At 42.4% G+C, this 21,927-nt stretch overlaps 1 protein-coding gene across 3 annotated transcripts in view; it reads left to right on the forward strand.

Annotated features, from left to right (window-relative positions):
- ptpn12 (protein tyrosine phosphatase non-receptor type 12) overlaps positions 1–16,456 on the forward strand; it is a 62,685-nt gene extending 46,229 nt beyond the window's left edge. The window contains exons 13-19 of one of the 3 annotated variants that reach the window (XM_088644977.1): positions 6,689–6,906; positions 6,940–7,578; positions 9,858–9,938; positions 12,749–12,843; positions 12,955–12,985; positions 14,604–14,705; positions 15,484–16,456. In XM_088644977.1, the coding sequence (XP_088501103.1) occupies positions 6,689–6,906; positions 6,940–7,578; positions 9,858–9,938; positions 12,749–12,843; positions 12,955–12,985; positions 14,604–14,705; positions 15,484–15,545 (1,228 nt within the window). In that variant the 3' untranslated portion in view covers positions 15,546–16,456. Of the gene's footprint in view, positions 1–6,688; positions 7,579–9,857; positions 9,939–12,748; positions 12,844–12,954; positions 12,986–14,603; positions 14,706–15,483 lie in introns of all 3 variants that reach the window. The other 2 variants (XM_088644976.1, XM_088644978.1) reach the window with 2 other exon arrangements.
- Positions 16,457–21,927: the final 5,471 nt, after the last annotated feature.

Genomic DNA, 21,927 nt, shown 5'->3' on the forward strand with positions numbered 1-21,927 from the left:
TACTAGGAAAACATTAATAAGCTGAGCTCTAGACATACAGTAGGAAAGTATTGTTCTTTTAAAACAGATACTGCAAAACAAACTGCTGAATTATTTGGAAATGCTCTTTTTGTTTTAAAAGAGCAAATATAGCAGCTTCTCAAGACAACTTCATGTCCATACCTTACAAACTTACCTTGTATGTCTGCTTTCATTCTGGACAAGCAGCATTAGTTAAGTAAGCCACTAACTGAGCTAATAATGTGATTGTATCTAATCATTTTCAGCTGCCAAAAAGTTAAAATGTCTGCAACTTTTACGTTTTAATAGTTCAATGGTTAGGACTGAAAACAGTAGTTGTTAATGAAATTCTCAAGCTAAAGAAGTGTACAATTAAATAAAAGAAGAATTTCATTTGGAAACGGCTTTTTTCCATGGGTCTGGGGTCTCCAGGATCAGCTTTGTTTGGAAGGTTCCAGAACAGGTCGGAATTATCAGTAGTACTATCGGTTATCAATACTTTTCTTCCCGGATTCTTTGTTGATGACGAAGCTAAACCAAATTCACACACAAAAGTAAACAGACATGAATATGTGTTGCAGAATCTGTAAACACCTGGGTTCTGTGGAGCAAATATGAGGTGAGTGTATAAACCCTGGGACAACAGAGGGCAATAATTACTGTCCGACTAAGCAGTTCTTCATGAATTAACTCTAGGTGTTGCCTTTACTGTTTGCAAGTGTATAATTGACTGCGTCAAGATTCTTGGTTCTTTTCCAAACCATGGCGTGAATGACCATTATGTTCCCAAACATAAATATTTGGCGATTCTGACCATTTTCAACAATTTGTGAAGAATCCTGTTAAGTTCAGCTTCAGATGTGCTTGAACTGGTAGAGCTCTCCGTGTTTTTTCTCTGTACAAGCCTGTGTGACCTTTATTAGCCATTCACATGCGTATGAAGTGCCGCAACTGACCTTTTTATTTTTGGAGCGTTTGCTCAAGAAAATCGTATTCGTTCAGAAAGCCAGTGGTTTACAGAATGTAAAAAGAGCAGCTGCGTTGCTTCTGTCCCAAGCTGCGAGTCACATCTGTGGGGGTCAGGTGAGGCCGTGAGTAAGGTGCCATCTTGCTTCTCACACAGCTTGACTTTTCTTCTGCTTCAACAGATCACTCTGGCAAGGTGGAGTAGGGGATCTGCATGGTTCTGCTTGTAATAACTACTTTGTGTTTCTGTTGTCATGATTGCTTATTCATTTTTTGTGTGCAGTAAACATTCATTGGAATGTTCTTTCTATAGCACTATCCATTAGGATTCCCGTTTTTTTGTTTGCTTCGTGTTTGCCAGCGAGTGGCTAAATGTATACAGTGGCTGGTCTGTATTCCCAGAAAATTATTCCTCATTTGAATCTTTTTTTCGATATATATATGTAGCACCTTTCAGGTAAAAATGACATAAAACGCATGCAGTAATGCACGTTCATTAAAACTTTCAATTTTCCAACCTCTTTATCCAATGCAGGGTCACAGGGGAGCCAAACCCTATCCTGACAAGCAACAATCCAAAGTAGGATACACCCTGGACAGAACACCATTCCATCACAGGGCACGCACAAACACTAGCACTGTACACACGCTCGCACCAGAGCCTGAGCAGAGGCTGGGCTTTATGCTTCACGGGTTCAAGTCTGGTCATGTCACTAGCCGACGGTGACTAGGACTCCTAAAATGGTCCAGTGCTGCCAAGGCTAGGGTTAGATTAGTCAGCCGGGGGTCTCTCGGCCCCTCTCCGCCCAGCTCTCCCTGACACTCAGAAAACCCTCTACTGCATACTCAATTATGGGACTGTGGTGCTGGTTACCGATTTAAAAGACAAGTTCCATGCGATTGTGTGTGGTTTCAGAGTTTGTAGCTGTATGCCCAATTCATTGGCTGTTCCAAGTCTGATGGCATGACCAGATATAATTGGCCAGTCAAGTGTTCTGTAAAGAGTAACAGAACGAAGAACCTGATTTAAAAAGTACCTGTAGACATGTGGGATCTCACAGTCGATGGGAAAAGCAGTTGAAAGCCTGGAAGAAATGGAGCAGAAATCTCCTTATTCACAAAAGTCATTCATGTCATCCAATGACATGTCAGCCAGTCCATTTCCAAGTCCTTTATGTATTTTAGATTTTATTCTGAATTCTGCAGGGAAGCACAAATAGGAATGGCATTCTCACATGTCCCGTATTTAGAATGGGACAGCTGAAATTTAAACATATTGCATCTGATTAAGAATGTGTTTAGAGGCATCAGCAGTAAGGCGGTAATTAAAAGTAGTCAAGCTCTGAAAAAAAAAATCAGGTTCTGTGTGAATTAATACAATGATATGAAGGTGGAAAAAGGACAGATGATGTCAGATGCCAGAGTGTGATCACGAATGACACCATGATTCTTAACCTGGGAACCTGGGTTAATTTCTTTCTTGCTTCCTCTCAAAAGCACTATAGCAACACATATTAAAGTGCCGTTAAACAAATAGGACCCAGATCAGAGGGGGTCAGTTTCTCAGCTCAGTTATCGGCACCCTCTCGCTCTTTCGGGTATTGTTTCTCAAAGTGGTTTCTGATACTGCCAATGAGTCACACACTGCAAGAGGCATGTGTTTGTGAGACAGCAGCCATTCCACAGCAGTCTGAGTCAAGATTATCTTGAGGTGACTCACGATAATCAGACCTCCAGCAGTATGGCCTAACACAGTGGTATCATTTGAAGATTAAATGAAGTCGTTGTGGTGCTGTCTTGAGGTTATGATTGCCATTGTGAACGGCTGGCATGTGTGGAACACAGTCTCTGTGAGACTGAGCAGTCCTCAGTAGAAGATTAAAGTTCTTTATTAGTATTGGTGCTGATGCTGCCTTCACAAAATATTATAGCTTTGGAAGGACGGTGCTTAGATTGAAGGAAGACACCTTTGTACAACAAATTGAGTTCAGAGCAATTCAGTATTTTGGTCACGTTAGCAACTGCCCAGCGCCTCATTTCACTGACGCGTCACTTTAACGTTTTGTGACCTTTTCCAGATTGACAGGAATCAATGACTTTTTTCACAGGTCCTCAGGAATATCTTTTGAAGGGGGTACGACGTGCCTCTAGATTTTGTGGTGAGATACCTGAGATTTACTATCATAATGAGACAAAGTTTATTTAGTTTTGTATAGAGCAGGGCTAAATCGGCCCTGATTGTTCAATAAAGTATTCACACAGCTGACCCCAGTTATCTCTTGAAATTGTTTGAACTAGGGTGTGTTAACTTTTTCATACAGTTACATTGGATGCTGGATAACTTTATGAAATAAGTGAAACAAACGCCTAACTTGGGTGTTATTTGCTCACTCAAGCTCCGTTTATATATCACTAGGCCTCACAAGAGGCTCCGATAATATTCAGTGGCGAATACCGAATACTTTTTCACTGAACTGTGCTTTATAAATATAGCTATAACAATAGTTGAGTTTCTAGAGAACCCCCCATTAATATTACTGTTGGTATTTACTGTATGTCCCATTCTATTAAAACGGTTTTATTGTTATAATATTCATGAATTGAATGCTGCCATGAGAACACTGAAACCAAGCACACGAGATGGTATAGTACTTGTCAGCCTTCGTTGCTAAGCGATAGGAAGTGCAGCAGTGGAGGAGGAGGTTAGTGAGAATTGCGGTAAAGATGGAGGAAGGTTTTACATTTTAATAACATTTACAGTGACAACCTTTTTCATTCAAGAAATATATCTGAAATGTATGTTTGCGCTGACCAATCAACCTGCACTGAGGCAACTGCTCAGCTGCTTATTCCCGTGTGTGTGTGACTGTTTCCCATGTACCCACCCGTGTTGTAAAATACAGCAGCCGTAACGAAATCACTGCATCATATTCGATGTGCACTTTGAGGACATGAATTACAGCAGAACTGACTGTTGTGTAGTTTTAGGAAATGTTAAAGGAACAGCCCTTGCTTCCAGAGGTTCAAACATCAGACCCCCCAGTTCTGCCACGGTGCTGTTGAGCACATAACCAAACTTCTTTGCGCTTTGTCTTCAGATGGGTCAGAAAACTTTTTTCTTTTGTAAGCATCTCTGCGGTAGAGGCTGTTGATAAGTAGTTCGCACCTTTGATCTATAAAAAAACTCTTTGAATAAAATCTAAGTGTCTGTTAACATTGTTGCATAACCCACTGCATTAGTTTCAATTGAAATTACTTCTTAGATTTCTTTACCTGCACCTACTCCATCTCTTGGCTTTGTTACCTTGGAACTGAGCGGTACTAACTATTGCTGCCTGTGAATTGCCTATTTCAGATTTGTATAAAAGCATCAATACTTGCCCCTTTCATTTTTTAGACACTTTTTGTTTTTTGGAAAATAAAAATGCTTCTGTGCCGTCTCCAGTGAGGTTTTGTTCGGTAGGTCATTGTCATGGAGTTGAGAGACAGAGAACTGAGGGAGGTGAAGTAGTTTGTCATTAAGATGCTGTCAATCCAGACTGTCCATGGACGAGCGCTAGTCCTGGGAGTTTTAGATGTCCTTTCAGTCTGTTATGAAGACAGTTACCAATAAACTTGTGCCAGATTGTTAATCTCTACAATTTGATGTTGTGGGGAGAGAATTTTTTTCCCCATTTTGATGGCCATTTTCTCACATTGTACTTTATCTGGGTTCCTTATACAGTCCGTGGCTTATGGGCTGAATGCCGTCCTGTCTGTTGTACAGAGACATGAGCTGAGCACTGTGGTCATGGTGTCCAGGGTATGGCCTGCTGGGGCCTCTGCCTTCCTTCTCTTACTGCTGCTATTGCCTGAGGGCGCTTGGGAAGCTGAAGCAGGAAACGAGCTGGGTTTTATCTGCTCAGAACGAGACAAACCCCCCTGCCGAGTCGCCGCGAAGCAGCCACATCAAGTGCCTGGGCTTCTGGGTAAAGAGGAACTGGGGGTAAGTGCCCACGTTGGCTGTGGCCTGCTTTGAGGAGGCAAAAAATGAAAAGGGCGAAACAAAATTGAGGGGAAAACCCTTCCACTGAGATTATCCATCCAAAAATCCAAAAAGCAGCGAAACGAAGGGGGAATGTCAGATACTGTTGCCATGGCCTTTCATTGGAGCTCTCCAGTCATCCTGCCTATCCAGCTGTCAAGCTCTGTTGAAGTTGTAGGTCATCTGTTTGGTCTTTGTGGCTCTTTTTAAAATTAAAACAATGTAAATATACACATACTGCATTGTAGTAGTGCTTCAGTTATCAGCTAAGCAAGTGGTTTATGGAAATATCTGAGGTGTTTTTTTATTTATGTAATAGTAAGTTTTTGAGTACCAGCTGTTTTTTTGTGTCTGTCTATAAAGATTCCATTTTTAGGCTCTAGGTTCATATTCTCCGCTACAGACTTTTATTTTTTCTATTTTTATTATTTCTGACCTAGGTATCTTTGGAAATGCCATTTGTCAGTGTTTGTATTTTGTGTACTTCAACAAAATTCTTTTGTTTAGTGAAAATGTGATTGAATTCCATTATTGCAGATTTATTTTTGCAAAAGTGTTGGTGAAGCACAGTTCCCTAACTTTAAATTTCAGCTAAAATTGTGCATGAACATACATTAATATGGGTAGAGAATAGCTTCCTTACGGATTTTGTTTCAATTAGTGAGGAAGTGATTTGGGGATTTTATTTGCTAATGAAATGTTGTGCTCTGTATTTTACCAGGAAAACACCAGTGCTTAGAGAATCTCTTTTCTAGTCAAAAGTAAGAAGTGCTTTGGAAAGTGAAACTATTCACACTATATGTGACAGCCTAAAAACTAAAACACTGCTTTCAGATTTAAAATGTAGTGCACCATCTTGTGGTGATAAGTGAATTTCAGAGGTTCCTCATGTCAGTTTGGTCTTCGGTTAGCAATTGTGCTGTGTGGTTGTCCCACAATGGGCGTCCTCTCTGCCCCTGTCATTCACTCAACTCAAAAAATGCGTTGCATCAAAAATCAACCGATAGTGAAAGTAAAACAGAGCACCAGCTGTGTGCAGCAGTGATGATGATGCAGTACTCATAATTGGAGGGCTGAGAGTTCAGATCCCAAGTGGGGCACAGCTATATAAATGGGGTCTAATGTAAGAGGAGTAAGTGCATCAGCTAAATAAAGAAATGAAGTTCTGACTAGGAATTTGATGTGCCACGTAGGGAAGTATTTTATATTGCCTGTCAACACTGACCTCTGTATGCTCTGTGACGAATTACTGTCTTCAAGTGCAAGAAGTATTAGATTGCCTGATCCTTGTTTCATTTAAGTGCTTTGGTGCAGTTCCAGTGTTTTTGTGTTATTGAATCATGTGTAAAATAGTCGAATGATTTTTAATGTTCATGTCAAGATTTTTCCCTTTGCCTCAGTGCCACATCAACACAAACCAGAGGTCACTAGTGGAAACGCCGTGGATGTGCTTTTACATCTGAGCACAGAAAGGCACGTCTTTGCACAAAGGGTGGAGGGAGTATGAACAAACTACTCTGCCATGTTGCAGAAGCCAAAACCCTGGTTTCCCTGCAAGACTGGATGAGAACAGCTGGTAGCTACCGAATGGCCTAGATGGGTTGAAAGGCCTGCTCTCGTTTGTGGCCTTTCTTGTATCCTCTTCAGTTCCTACACCACTAACACCCCCCCCCTGCTTTCTCTCTGTGTGTGCTGTAGCTGCCTGGTGGAAGGGGATGTGAAAGAAGAGATCCTGCAGCCTCCTGAGCCTCGCCCCGTGCCGCCCATCCTCACCCCCTCTCCCCCTTCGGCCTTCCCCACCGTCACCAACGCGTGGCAGGACAACGACCGTTATCACCCCAAGCCGGTGCTGCACGTCCTGAGCTCCGCGCCAGCAGCCCCGGACCTCAATGAGAACTACAACAAGAGCCCAGAGCCTGTCTCCAAGGCCGACCTGGGCCCGGCCCTGCCCGAGCCCCTGGAGAGGAAGCTGGAGCGCAAGTTGAGCATCGAAATCAAGAAGGTGCCCCTGCAGGAGGGGCCTAAAAGTTTCGAGGGGAACAGCATGCTTCACCGAACGCACGCCATTAAAGCCAAATCCTTCACCAGCTGTAGCTCTTTCTCGGAAGACTTGCCCCCGGAGTCCTGCGCGGATTTCGCGGGAGCGCAGGCCGGCGCGGGCAGCTCTCAGGGCCAGGCACACTGTGAAGCCCCTCCCCGGCCAAACCACCTGTCACTCAGAGAGAAAGGACAGGCGTCCTGGTCCGCCTCCAGCCCGGAGAGAGGCCCCCCGCCCGCTGGGGCCAAGGCTGACGGGGAGAAGTTCCCCAAGGCCGCTGCACTGACGGCTGGTCACCCGAGGAAGGCCGGCGAGGGGGTGCCGACGACCCCCTCCAGAACTCCCCTCAGCTTCACCAACCCGCTGCACTCGGACAACTCGGACTCCGAGGACTCGGGCAGGGACTCGGGCAGAGCCGTACCAGCCAAAAACACGCCCAGCGTTTCCACCGCAAGTGCCACCGTTTCAGCTGCCTCCTCGGGAGAGAACGCGCCCGCCAGAAAAGTCACGTCAATGTCAATCGCTGGCCAGCGTTCGCCGTCAGAAACAAGTATGTTGGGCTTTAATGTTCCGTGCTTTTAGTTAGGAGTACACATGTGCTACACAGCTACAGTGCATTTGTAGCGATGTATCATCTGTTAATGTGCACTGATGAAGTCTCCAGCTTCTATGAAATATATAGGCAAGATATATATACTATAAAGGTATAATATATAAGCGTGTGTGTACAAGCAATGTAAGCACTAGGTTTTTAGGTGTCTGATATGTTTATTTTGCTGCACAGTCAAGGAATTTGTATTTCCGATCCTGAGATAAAAAAACGAAAAACATGTTTTTTTGCCACACATTTAGTCTCAAATATAAAAAACATGCCTTAGCGTTTTTAATATAAGAATATATAAGTGTTTTTGTTCTAATATGACCAAATGTAAGCATGAAATTTGTAAATCCAAATAAACTCTGGCTAGGGTCTCGAAACAAGTCACAAGCCACCCTTTCGACCCCTCCTGCCTCCCCCACTTCTGTCCTATTTTGACACCGGCAGTATTTGAAAATGTTCATATTTAGAATTCCTTTCATACAATGGAGAATAATTACCTGACATGAAGAACTTTAATAACCTGGAATGGATTGCAAAAAATGGCAAGAATGGTTCTCATAGCAGCAAAAACAGTATAAAAGTTAACCTTATCAAGTGTAAAGTCCAAAAATGTAAACCATGAGCTAATATCCTTTTCACTGTCCTTATTTTGACCTATTATTATTTGAATTATTGTGACTCAGTTTTGAGCCAAAACACCTGTTTGTTGTAAATGTATGTTATAAATTGTTGTCATACATTAATATTGTACTTTATACCGCTAGTAAGGCTTGATGGTTTTTATGCTAATTGACTTATCATAACCTACTCTCTAACATATTTAGCCTTTTACATAATTGAAATTAAACTTACTGGCAATTATGAGAGAAATTAATCTCTTAAGTGTATTAAGACCTTGTAGCTAGCTGAAGATCACAGACGAAGCTCTCGGCATCAGATCAGGACTGTAATTACCTACAATCAGACGTAAAATTCTAACCTTTAATTTATCATTGCCTTGCAAAAGAAGGCTCTTTCTAGCTTCAGTAGAGCTCAGGATAAAGGAAATTCAGGATTTATGAAGGGCATTTTGATGTTGAGAATTTGTCTTTGTTGTAAGGGGACACCCTTAATCACCATGTCAATAATGTATAGAATGAGAAGCAGAAAATTGTCCCAACCACCTAAAGTTAGAAAAATATTTTTTTGTATGTGGGCGTTGTATTTTTTTGTTTGACTTTGGATTCAGCGTGTTGGGCTTTTCCAGTGGTATACTTGGAAACGTGTATATTAAAAGAAAAAAAGGCTGTTTCTGTGCTGTAACATGTAAAGCTTGTCAGCCTGTAAGCTTGTAAGTTATTGTCTAGGGGCTTTGCTTTTCTTCGCAACATTTACTGCCTCCTTTGTAGACAAAAAACGTGATAATCCATTCTGACTCCCTTAATAGCAGACGAATCTTATTGCTTTGAACCCCTCCTACCCCTAATAGTGCGAAATATTATGCATTTATGGGGACTGGTGTCAATCCCTTTGGCCCCATTAGTTGGGGCCATATTGAAGTAGACAGCACCAAAGTAAATTAAAAATCAGAAATCCTTGGAAAACAGGAGGCTCCTGAAGGAAATGCGCTGACCAGCAGGAGCTGTTGGCCACTCTGCTGCGGGATGCTGGGAACTGTGCCTTCAGGTTGTCCACCCAGACGAGTAGCTTGCGATTCTCTGGGAGAGCGCTGGGAGCCTGCTGGTATCGGCCTGTCGGCAGGCCTGTCTGAGCAAGATGAACTGCTTGGTAGCCTGCGGTTAGCATTGGCGTGCAGGCACACACTTCCTGCAGCACAGTGCCCGCCTCTCTCCACGCACACAGCGAGGAACCCCGCTCAGACGCTGTACTGCTGGAAGACAGCACACGTACACGTATGTCCTAACCTGCATGTATGTGTTGGAAACCTTTACAGTGTTCCCCTGAGGAAAAGGCTTTCAGGGGACCGCTGAGAGTGCGAGAAAAATCAATCACTTTATAGCTTTAAATGTCCTCTCTGAGACGACTGTTTCCTTCTGGTCTTTCTGGTGGAATGAAGCTTTGGTCTTGATGACCAAAGCGGCTTTGCTTTTTGGAGCAACTTACATTTGCTGCTGATTTTCTGCTTCAGAGTGAACAGAGCTGTGTCTGTTTTACCCGGGAGGACATATGCTGGGCTTACGGAGTCTTAGCTTTGAAGCGTACGAGTAACGTGTTCTCGTTTGATTTAGATTCTGATCACAGTGTGGACTCTCCTCCTCCTCCTCTGCCTGAAAGAACCCCCGAGTCGTTTTGTCTGGCCTCTGGTCTGGGTGAGCCTCCCTTTTCCGTGACCTCTTTTTACCAGTTGTTTGTTTTGTGACCACCAGAGGGCCCTATAGCTGCCATCTCCGTTTGCTTTATACAGTGTGCAGACTGCTTTATCTTTGTGTACGTGTCCATAATCGTCTGAACACTAGGAACACCTGGAGAATATTTTTTGATGAACATTATCAATGATTAAGAAGATGTTACCGATTCCCGTTCGTTAATCATAACCTCTGTGTTGAATGATTGTCTGTACCTCTGACGTTGGCAATGTGATTTTGTCTCCAGGTGGAGATAAAACACCATACAACATGAGGTGGGGTGCCCACCTGTATGGTTCCTCGGTACACAGCAGGTTAGGGAGAGAAGTGGGGCATGTAGCTGAGACGGATTGTGGAGGCCCAAAGTAGAATTGAGATAAAAATTGACATTTCTTTTGAGATCATATTTCTCTCTCAGTAGAATGCAATATATACAAGGCATCAAAATTGACAGTTAAGCAGCAATAAAGAAGCAGTTTTGCCTTTTAACTGTAGTTACATGCTCAGAGGTGATAAATTATAACAGATGGGCTTGGAAGACGTGTATTAACTTCTTTCTAGTAAAAACAGACTTGAACCTCATACTTTAGTGTCAGTTATTATTACCATGTTAGAAAGCTTTTGTTCTTAGCAAGCATATGTGTAGGATTAGAAACAGTATTACTTTCAGTAGACCATGTGTCCCTGGTTTAAATTCCTATTTCTTCTATTTTAGAAAGTTTTAAAATTGTTCCTGTGAAACTGCATACAAGAGACTAGATGATGTGTTGTCTGCAAACTTATTTTTAGCAATTTAAAAGAGTTTCTTTGTACATCCAGCTTATTGCTGGTGTCCGAATAGTCTGAACATTCTGAATGCAGAAATGTATTCATGTAGAAAACTTTCAGTAATGTATCGGGGTTTTTCTGTGCTTATACTGATAAGCCTTTAAAACATTGCGGCCTGACTTGTAACTCTCCTGGCATCCGCAAGCGTTTTTCATCATCCATTGTAAAAGAAATGTGAAAGGTTGCCTGGTCTGTGGAAGACAGGCTCTTTCTTAATACAAAACAACTTCACCCTGCAGTGTCAATTTTACTGCCACAATTTAGCGATGGAGCCTGTCAATCATTTAGTCACTCGCGTTGGTAAAAATGGGGAAGGGTTTCGACGAGTGATGATTGAGTGTCTCTTTTTGTGCAAGTGAGCGAAGAGGAACATGCAGGTGGCCCTGAACGACGCCATGTGTTCTGTGCTCAGAACGCTTGACGGATGTTTCCTGTGCGGCGTGTGTGGAATCGGGAGACAGATGCAGTGTTTTGTTGAGTAACATAAACAGCAGGCACTTGGCTGAAGCTGCCGTTCAGCCGTCAGGACTGTTGTGTGCTTTATTAATGACACAGTATCAAGCTCTGTAAGTGTTGCTTAGGTCTGCTGGACGGAAAACAAATATCTGCACTTCATGAATGCTGTCAGTTGTCTCTGTGCAGATCGTTGAGTCTGATGCGCTGTGAATGACGGCTCTTTCAGCAGAGCAAGACATCTTCAATATGTTCACAAAATACTGTGGATGATGCTGCATGCTTCCAGATAAAATCATGTCATGTTCCACAATGAAGCACAGGAAGGCTTGTACACCAGGCCTGTAAAGCCTTATTGAATTTATCGTGGCACTGTACTTCACAGTGGCTGCTCTACTTTGAAAATAAAAACCCTGGATTCGCTCAAGGCAGATTCTAGAAGCTGTGGTTGCTAGACTTGCCACACACTGCTCTGATAGTGTTCTCGGCCTGAATTAGCCAAATGTAATCAGCCTTGTTTGTGCTGATTGATCTACAGGAAGGTTTCAGGAGCGAATGGGCTCTTGAGGGACACTGGATTACAGCTACTGACAGGGCCCTGGTTTAGAATTATCTCTGTTCATAGTGATTTATACTCAGCCGAGGTCTAGAAGCTTGCATTGCAGTGTGACTTGACAAAATACTGGGATCTTTCTGAGCTATCAAGAATCAAAGTTGGTGTACTTTCTAGGACGGGTGACATGGCTTGGTTTATGTGTTAAAACATCCGTCTCTGTGAGACCTTAGCATCAGATTAAATGGGCTGCATATTTGTCTTTTGTATCTGTCATACAGAATAGATACATATATTTTCTGTATACATGTTCATCTACATATATACCTTTGGGTTTTAAGGAGATCTGTATCTTGTCACAGGCTTCAGGATTTCCTCTAGTATTTACCCTTTTTTACTATCTTCCTCTTCTCTTTTAATTACAACCAAGTGGAAAATAGATAAGGTGTTGTATTTCGATGGGTAACTTTTTATTTAAGGTCTCTGTAATCTGCCCCAGCCCTATTACAGTCACTGAGTGTAGTGCAAGACTTTCCCGTTTGCCTGGAACAGTTGATCGGAAATCCAGCTAGATCATTCCTCTCCTGAGATGCATAATGTAGCCCTCTTCTCAATGAGAGGAGGCTTTTCTCCTCCTTCAACGTGAAACTATCATGGCCTCGTCCACCTCTCAGAGGGCCAGTCACTCCCCTTGTTTCGTTTGCTGTTGCGTCCCCTGTAATTAAGGGGTTTGTGTAAAGAGTGTGTAACCTGGAGGTGGTCCCGGACTGTTCGAGTGTGGTAGAGAGCACGAGGGTAGGTGCCAGTGAAAGATCCCGTCGCCTGCCGGCTTGTGACTCGACCAGCTCTTGACCTGGGCTGTTGGCACACGTCCAGATTCCCAAGCTGAGTGCCCTGGCTTGGGGCTTGTCCTCACGCTTACGGTCTTGTGCCCCCGCAGACGTGACGGCCCCTAGTCCCGTGGCAGCAGGGGGCTCTGCGGAGTGGTGCGGCCTCCCCCCGGCCAAGGCCAGAGACCCGCCCCAGACCGGAACGGTAAGGAGCTCAGCCCCCGGTGGGCCGTCGGGCCGTCAAGACGCTTTTCAACCTGCGGGTCGCAACAGAGCCGATTCAGTTCCCCTTTGTTTTTCTGCTTTTGTTTTCCAGGATACGAAAACGCCAAAGAGTACAGAAAATGGTAGGTTGCTTTTAAGCTTACGCGTGCTGAACAGGCGGGTGGGTGTTACATGGCGTTTATTGCATTTTAAGGAATGACATACATTATAGAATATTTGCCCTAGTAAAACCTCATAAATGCATCCAGAAAGGCATTAAAGACATTTTATCTCTCGTAATTTAATTAATAGAGAGCAAAAGAGAGCTGATTCTCAAATTATATTTGTCAAATGCATTATTTATAATTCCAAGTCCTTTTCTATTATGCAGATTCATCAGAATTTTATGGGACACAACTCATTAACTAATTAACAGCTAATTAATGTTCTCCAATATCCTTCTGGCCACCTTTCTCAGAATAACAGCCTGTGTTACATTCCCTTGCCGGTGTCATCAGCTCTGCCTCTGCCAGTGCCTCTGAACCGCAAAGCAGCATTGCAGCCCATGACAAATAATTTATCTGCTCCAATTAATTTTTAAATGATTAATGTGATTAAAAATGTCTAAATAGCGGAGGCTTGAATGACAAACACATGAGAATAATTAGTTTCGTTAGTTATTCATTTCCTCACTCCATTATCTCTTAACCTTTGTGTCTGGCTGGATTTCAGGACTGTGCCATATGTAGTGTTAATTCTTCCGTCTCCAGGGTCCTCACAGGGGTGGGTTCAGTGTTGTTGTCTTGTCCAGCAACTCCAGTTGTCACTCACCATCAATCCCGATCGGCCTTTTATGTGGCCAGGCTCAGATTGGACACCAGTTATTCCTCCCGTAACGCGTGATCCTCCTTAGTGCGTTTTTGCAGGCAAACGGTTGATTTTTTCAGGACTTGTTTTTATGGTGGGGAGCGGCGTGAACGATGGGAATCCGCGCGAGAGGATCAGCTTGCGAAGCACCGCTGTTCGTCTCAGTCCATCGTTTATCGCTACCCCGGCCCCCCTTTTTCCGTTGTTGTTAATGGCCGAATTGTCCCCTCACAGCGCGCAGCTTTTCCGCAGCATAACGATCGTATTGTACATCTGCTCAGATAGTTTTCATCTGGTTAAAATCTCTGGCAAGGCACACAAGTTTTCAGGCTACACTTTGAATTTCTATCACAGATCAAAACGGCCTCACTTGCTGCCTGTTTCCTTTATAGTGTGGGATTTTTGTTTTTCCCTGGAATGAACTGCAGCATAGCTAGAAGGCTTCTCTTGTGGGATATTGTACAAATGTTTTGGGTTTTTTTTTTTCCAGATGAAATGTCATGTTTAGTTCACTGTGTTCATCATCCAAGAATAATTGAATTGTGCCGTATAATGATTTGCTCCTGGACTGCACCACTAGAGAAACTTACCTTCTATCACTGTGCTTCCATTCATTCTTTGCACGTGGATTGTTATATAGATCCAGCTAATTTATCAAATAAATTCAGCAAAACATTATGGTATGGGTTGCAGGTTTAGCAGGCCCTGATGCGTACTTCGTGCTTCCTGGATACTTTTTACACCACCATCAGTTCTTCTATGTGATATTTCATTCTAGGAGGGAGCCATCTCTTAATCCTGGCGATTATCTCTGCTCACAGTGTGTCGGGCCTGAGTTTTCTTACACTGGTACCTTTCATGTTACTAAAGGTAACACCTTGCTGTTTACCTTAGATAACCCCGGGGAAGGAGAAGACCGGAAGATGGTCAATGCTGTAGCAGACGTGAACAACGTGCAGGGAGACACTGTTTCGGAGACTGAGCCCGGACAGATGGGTGAGTGGAAGCATTTGATGGCTCTCCTTGATGGGGGGGGCGGTTGGGAGTAATCATATAGCGAGGAAGCCTTTTAAAATCCCTCTCCTCTTGACTGACAGAGCGCAGCCCCGAGAGCTACCATTGGACCATTTCTCTTGTAAGGCTTGTGACAGATCTCGTTCTCTGCATTGGCGCACAGCTCTTTGTTCTAAATTGCATACCCATCCTGTCAGTTAGATTTGGAAAGTTTCCGTTTTGCATGCAGGTGTGAAACCTTAAGCTTGTATTGGGCAGCATCCGTTTTTATATATGTAGCTGTGCTGCATGTCTCTGCGGAGGAGTTTTTTGGCAGATGAAATGTAAATCATCTTCCTCAAGCTCTCTTGCTATGCATATGTAAATTCCTCTTCACTCACAGTGAGGATAAACGATAATCTGCCTTGGGTAGCTTAGAATCCCTGGACTGGAGAAATGAAATCTCGGAAAATTATACCAGGAAGGCATGCAGAGGAGAATCGGAGCATTTTTTGTGCCTTAGGTGTTTCGTGAAGCATGGCTGGAACAGACGCTCAGTACTTTCAGTCATGGTGCGGGTACCTGTGATCAAAAAACGTCAGCCTTGAATATTGCTTCTTCTTGCTGGAATGCTTGGTTTTCTATTTAGATCGTGTCGTTGGTTGATATTACAGATTAAGCGCATGATCTTGCTCAGAGGTCTTAGAAACCAGGATACTGCATCTCTGTAAGCTGACCCCGCAGTTTGGTACACTGACCTTTCCCCTGTTGGTCTTTGCAGGTTTCAGTAACCGCTGCACTAGACCCAGGGGTCCCAGAGACCCTCCGAATGAATGGACATGATGACCGCACGCCTCGCATCCGCCTGTACCCTGGAGTCCTCTCGCCTCCTCCAAGTGCCACTGTATATCGAAGACCAGACAAGACGTTCCTCTCTCTTCACCTCCTTTTTGTACTAACACAATCTCGAGCAGTGTAGATCTCGATAACGCAATGGTACATCGCCTGTTGTACATCTGCTGTTTTGCCGGGGGTTCTCAATGCTGGTGCTAAATTTCTCTTTGCTGGGACCATTAACCTGCCTTATTCATTTAGTTAGAAGTATTACAAATGGATTTTTTTTAATGCAAAAAGTAAATTAAAGTTTTTTTTTCTTACTCTGTTACAGTAATTGTAGACTTGCATTATTATGATACAGTAAGACATTTTATAATAGGGACAGTGGACTACTGTTTATGCTAACTTCTTGATAGCTATATATGCATTGTTTTACAGTTGTACAGGGCAAGTAGGTATATAATGTGACAAATTTACTGTCATTAAATATTCTTATTCACAGAAGATGTAAGAAGTCTCTGCATGATTGGATACTTTGTGTACCATTTTTTTTGTAAATTATTTGCCCTGCTGTTTTAGAAGATATTTCAGGTGTTTTTTTTGTTATTGTTAACTGCTGGAGATGAAGCCGCCAGCTCCCAGGATAGCATGGGTTAAAGATTGTAATAATACATTTTTGTAAATTGTATTCAAAAGGTTATTTTTATATGATATGAGGTTTTATTCATCAGCCATGTTCTGGTGTACCACTAGCCTTGGAGCCTGTCAAGTGCCTTTGGAAAGTCTGCACCTCTGTTAGTAGCACAGGCACATCACCACGTTTGTGCATCTGGGATCTTTTTTTAAACACTTCCAAAACAGACCTGTTTGTAAGTTGCAGAAATCTATCAACCTGTCAGTAAAGCCAATTTAAGCAACTTTTGCCTTTTATGTCTTCACTGGCGTTTTGTATTTCTGTGCTGTAATGGTAGTAAATTATACAATTGGACCGTCTTGACATGTAGTAAAGAGAGTGGCCATCACCTTGTCAATACATGAGCAGCTGTGGAAACTGAGCCCTCATGAATACAAAGAGGCCTGTGGATGGGCCGAAAAACCCTTTGGCTCAAAGAGCGCAGTGCCTAAATAAAACTATTTTTTTTACATAGCGTATTAATGCATGCATCTTATGTTTGACCAGCACAGGGTCTGTAATACCTCCTTAACCTGAGCACCTGTATCGATATGGAAATGCCTTAACGCAAGGCAGCTCAGTGGTACAGTGCCTTGCAACACTGGGACCTTGGGTTCAATTCCTAAGGTGCTGTCTCTGTAGAGTTTGTATATTCTTCCCATGTTTGTTTGGGTTTCCTCAGGGTGCACTGGTTTCCTCCCACAGTCCAAAGACATACTGGGAGATGAATTGGCTTCTGAGAAAATTGGCCCTGGTGTGAGTGTCTGCGTCTGTTGACCCTGAGATGGACTAAAGTCCCGTCCAGGGTGTATCCTGCCCTCATCGCTTGCCAGGACAGAATTCCGGCTGCTGCGTAACTCGGTGTTGGATAAAAAGGGGTTAGAAAATGGATGGAAGGACTTAATGTCAGCTCAAAAAGTACCTTAGTTGAGCTTGCGGTTTCTTCTGGACAGAAGAAATACCCTGATTTACCAAATTATCCGATGGATAGAAACTGTTGCTTCATTGGGCCAAGCAGCTTTCCTGAAAATCTATCCTTAATCGTTACTCTCAGAAAGGACAGGAGGACAGCACAATCGAAATCGAAAGTCTTTATTTTAGAAAAGCAACAAGCATGTTCCTTACATTTAAATTTTAGCTTAAAATGCATTTAATGTTTGGTTAACTTTGTACTGGAGCTGGTTTATTTGGCCTAACTTGAATTTAGATTAATGCAGTCTCAAATCACAAATGGTAATGCCTTTTTTTTATTTATATAGTGCTGGAAAACTCTGGAACAAAACCCTAGCTCCTCTTGAACTCCAACTAGACTATCCCTCTCCAGGAACTAAGCTAGGCAGTTAAGCTGCTTACAGGTTTCAAAGTAGAAGAAAACCTTTCTCTCAATTAAAAAAAACAACTTAAATCCTTAGGCTTGTCAGTGTCAGTGCCCAGTTCCTTTCTCCCTCTTGAGCAGCACATTAAAGGCTCTGCTCTCTTCTCAAAGAGCAGAGAGGCTGACAACCAATGGGAGCCTCTGCTTTTATCACCTGACCATTGCTGTCTTCTAATTGCTCATATGACATGTGACAGCTCATTCCCTGCAGAATTCTGGGGAATGTAGTCCAGGCAAGAGCTACCATCTTGTCTGAACCTACCATCCTACCAAAACTTGTAGAAAGTAAGTAAAAATCCCACATTTGTATTAAGATGGAGTTATATGATGTAATACGTGATGTGAAGTCTCCTGACCTAATTAGATTCAAGATGCCCAAAAGATCTGCTTTAACTTAAGAGGACATATCAGACTTGACACATCTAATCTGAAGAAATCAAATTCTGTCAAGGAATACTATTTTATAGCAGCTTTTTCATTCACTTTACAATGAAAGATGTGCCAAGGTGATTGTGTACAAAGCCACTACTGAAGATTTTTGCATTTGTTTTTATATGAAACCTACCTGTGCTTGTGATCGTTTCGGATGCATATGATTTCTGCCTCATATCTGTTCCTCTCAATGTACTGTGCTTTTCAAGATCCTGTCATCCTCACTGCTTTTCAGCACTGCTTGCTTACTGGGCTTGTGTTGAAGGCTCATGTGTGAAGTGTAACTAATGGTTGCTGTTATTGCTTGAATAATAGAGGGAAGATTATATCCTGTCTCAGGATGCAGGGCTCTTGCCATTCTTTTTGTTGGCCAGAAAATTGGCTATTATGGTGCTATAATTGCTAGTAAGACTCCTTGATTTCAGTGTGTGCCAACAGCACCATCTCCTCTGCTGCCTGAAGTCTTAGCCGATTTATTTTGCTAGTATTAAGGATTGTAAGGGGGGAGGGAGACTAAATTCTAGTCTGATCTGGTTATCCGTCTGGCTCATTCATTGCTTCCTTGCAGATTGTGGCTGAAACTACACCCACAGCGCTTTAGACTCATTATGACCTGGTTATTTTAGAATATGTCTTGACCCAATGTGTCTCTGAGCTGCAATTGCTAAATTTGAGCATAGATACGCAGTAGACATTGCTTGCAATTGTCTGTACTGCGTTCCTAGAAAAGTGAAGTCCGCCTTTAACAAGGTTTCCTGCACTAGAATGCTACCTCACTGTCGGCAACATGCCCAATGAGCTTCTTTCCTTCACTGTTCTCTAGTTTTAGATTTGCAGTTTCTTGGAAACCAAAAGGCTTTTTTGGGGGGTTGAAAGAAAATGTTAATTGCACCCCAGGTATCTTTGTGAAGTGAAACCTGAGTTGTTTTTAATCAATGTTAATGTTAATTTATTTCCTTGACATACAAGAACTTTATGAATTAGCATTATGTTGTTTTACGTCTTGTGAAGTGATGTGTTTAAGAAGAGGTTCAGACTGCAAGAAATCTATTACTGAAGCAAAAAACCCAGCATACCTCACTGATCATGATTTCTTTTATGATTTTTGCACCTGACTTCCTTTTCCTGCTGAGCACATTGTAACGCTCATTTTTGGAACAGCTAGGAGGAAACCTGTGCACACCACAAGCTACTGGTTCCAATACTCATTTTTGTGTTTTTAGTGCCTGTCGGTATTTAGTAAAAGTAAGACAAACTTGAGAAATCTGAACTATTTACTTATATAAATACAAGTGTTCTTTATCATCAGTGCAGGATTTTTTTTTCCACAAAAATACTGTCAAAGTACTGGATAAATATAGGGAGAATAAGATTTCGGCTCACTAGTAGTTTCTTCTCTAAATGGTAATTGCTAAGGGTGACCCTTGCTTAAAACGTACTGTAGGGTTTTTGATCGCTAAACTATGAACACCCTTCTGAAGAGATTAAACTGCTGCTGCTTAGCTTGCTGATTCCAGAGTGGGTCCTCTGCTGTGAAGAGTCATTTGAGGCGGCTCTCCTGGGAGCAAAAGAAGCCTAGAAGGAGGAAGGACCACAACTGAGCAGCAGCTGAACCTGACGGCCTGACAGGGGCGCCGAACCAAGACGAACAAGACGGAAGACCTACAATCAAGCCTCTCGTAGTCACTGTTCAGGGACAAAAAATAAAGCAGTGTAAGAAGTGAGTTTCAGGGATGGATGAAGTGGGTCCCCTCCTATTTGAGTAGCACTTTAGGAGGGCTGTACGAGATTCTTTGTCGCAGAGTAGATTTGTTCACTGCAAGAGAGCGGAAAATCAATTAACTCTAATGCAGTTGTCAAAAGATCACCGGAGAGTTGGATCCAGGTTGGGCACCTGCATCCCTGCATGCTGGGAACTGTGTCGATTCTGTGTTGAAAAGTCAAGAGTAAAGGCTACAAAATCGTCTTAAGCCATGTAGAGGGAGGGAGTACAGTATGTATTTCACTCATCATTGGATTCCTGTCACAGGCAGAGACCTCAGTTACTTTGCCTGTTGGCATCAATGATGAAAGCTTCACCTCCAACGTCTATGAATTGATTACACCATTGGTTCATTGGAATAGAGCTGTTAATGGAACTTCATCAATGCAGTTTAATTATATGTAGATTTGTAGGTAGCAGTGTGGAGCAGTTGTCAGAGTTCTGGGTTGACCAGGTTCAGCTTGGAAGGTTGTGGGTTCAAATCCCAGCTGAGACACTGCTGTTGTACTTTTAAACAAGGTATAGTACTTTACTTAAGTTGTCCTCCTAAAACACCCAACTGTATAAATGCAAATGTAAAATCAGCCAATTAAATTTGTAGTATAGAAATTGTTATAATATACATTCAATATCTGTGCATGTAAAAATGTTGATTTTTTTAAAGGATTTATTGAGACAAACACTGAGTTTTCCTTTCACATAGAGTTTGGTGAAGTGACCATTAATGCGATGGTTTGTATGGGTCATGATCCGTCATCATTATGGTGACGGATGTGTGATTTCCGGGTGTTAAACATTTACAAAATGGCGTTCTTGCCTTCTCTTCATGCTGGCTAACTTCAGGATGCGTGTGTACCGGTTTTGTTGCAAGGCTGTATCATAAAGGAATTGAATTCTCAAACCACTGGAGGATAGAATCAGAAGCTCTTGCGGAAACGTTTTTATGACATTCAAAAAGGGCTGTTTCTGTCAACGCCATGCAGCCTCAATACGGAGTATGTTTTTGTGTGGTAGAGACTGTGACCTCCAAAGTCCAGAATGATTGTAAAAGCCAGAGTAGAAGGCAGTGACTTTAAAGAATCTTCAGACTAGATCTCTGTACTACAATATAATGCTTGCAATTTATGGTGAGGGTAATCGGGTATTATTTATTACCCATAACAGGGGCCCTCTCAGTTTAAAAAACATTTTTTTTTAAACTGCACTTGAAAATGTACAACATATGACTTTGTGGTTTCAGCTTTGGAAGCCTTTTACCATGAATTGTGAATTACCATGAAGGGAGCAAGTAATCATTATACACTGTACATAGCCATATATATGAGAAGAAAAAGCTAAAGACACATTAACAATTTGCATAAGTGAAAGCTGTGGCAGATGTTTTGAAGCAATTGTGATAAGCACCAGGTATTGTGAAGAACATTAACTGACATTCCTGTTCTGCCACATGCATGCACTAGTGAAAGTGTGTCAATAGTATTTCCTGTGACGTTGGTGCCGGCTATATTGTCATCTGGCTTGACAGCACTATGGTGATGGAATTCCCTGCAAGTCTGAGTAGTGAGGTTTAGCTGCTGGGTCACAAGCCGCAATTATAGTAATGAGAACATGCCTCTGCCTACTCATTACTAAATCCACCTACACTCTTCAGTCATTCAGTGTGTGTTTCCAGGTTGAACCATACTCTGTTAACATCCTGAAGGTCAGAGTGTGAAAAGGTGAGGAGTTGTCTTGCAAATAGGTGGCAGTGGATGAGTACACCTCTGTTCTTTTCTCTTGACATCACATGTAGGTGCACACAACTGAAATCCCTTGAAATATGAACCTCTGCTTTCTAAGGGTGGTTTTGAATTTGGGTATGCTGGAACAGTACAGTATATGTAAAACACATTTCCTCTGTTATTTTTAAACTGAGGTTGTCTTTCATTCAACACATGACTGAAACACATTCAAATAATAGTGAACATTGAAACTGAAACCACTGCTCAGGCGATCAATCACAATTTTAATCACAGCCACGCATGGGAATCCTTCATATAACACTAAGCTGATTTGTTTCTGATTTCTGTTTAACTGAAACCAACTACCCAAATAGTGTTGCTTCTATTTGACCTAAGGTTTAAAATGTTTTTTAATCTTTGAAGTC

Source organism: Lepisosteus platostomus, chromosome 9 (assembly GCF_059453375.1).
Source record: "Lepisosteus platostomus isolate fLepPlt1 chromosome 9, fLepPlt1.hap1, whole genome shotgun sequence".
NCBI classification, from domain to species: Eukaryota; Metazoa; Chordata; class Actinopteri; order Semionotiformes; family Lepisosteidae; genus Lepisosteus; species Lepisosteus platostomus.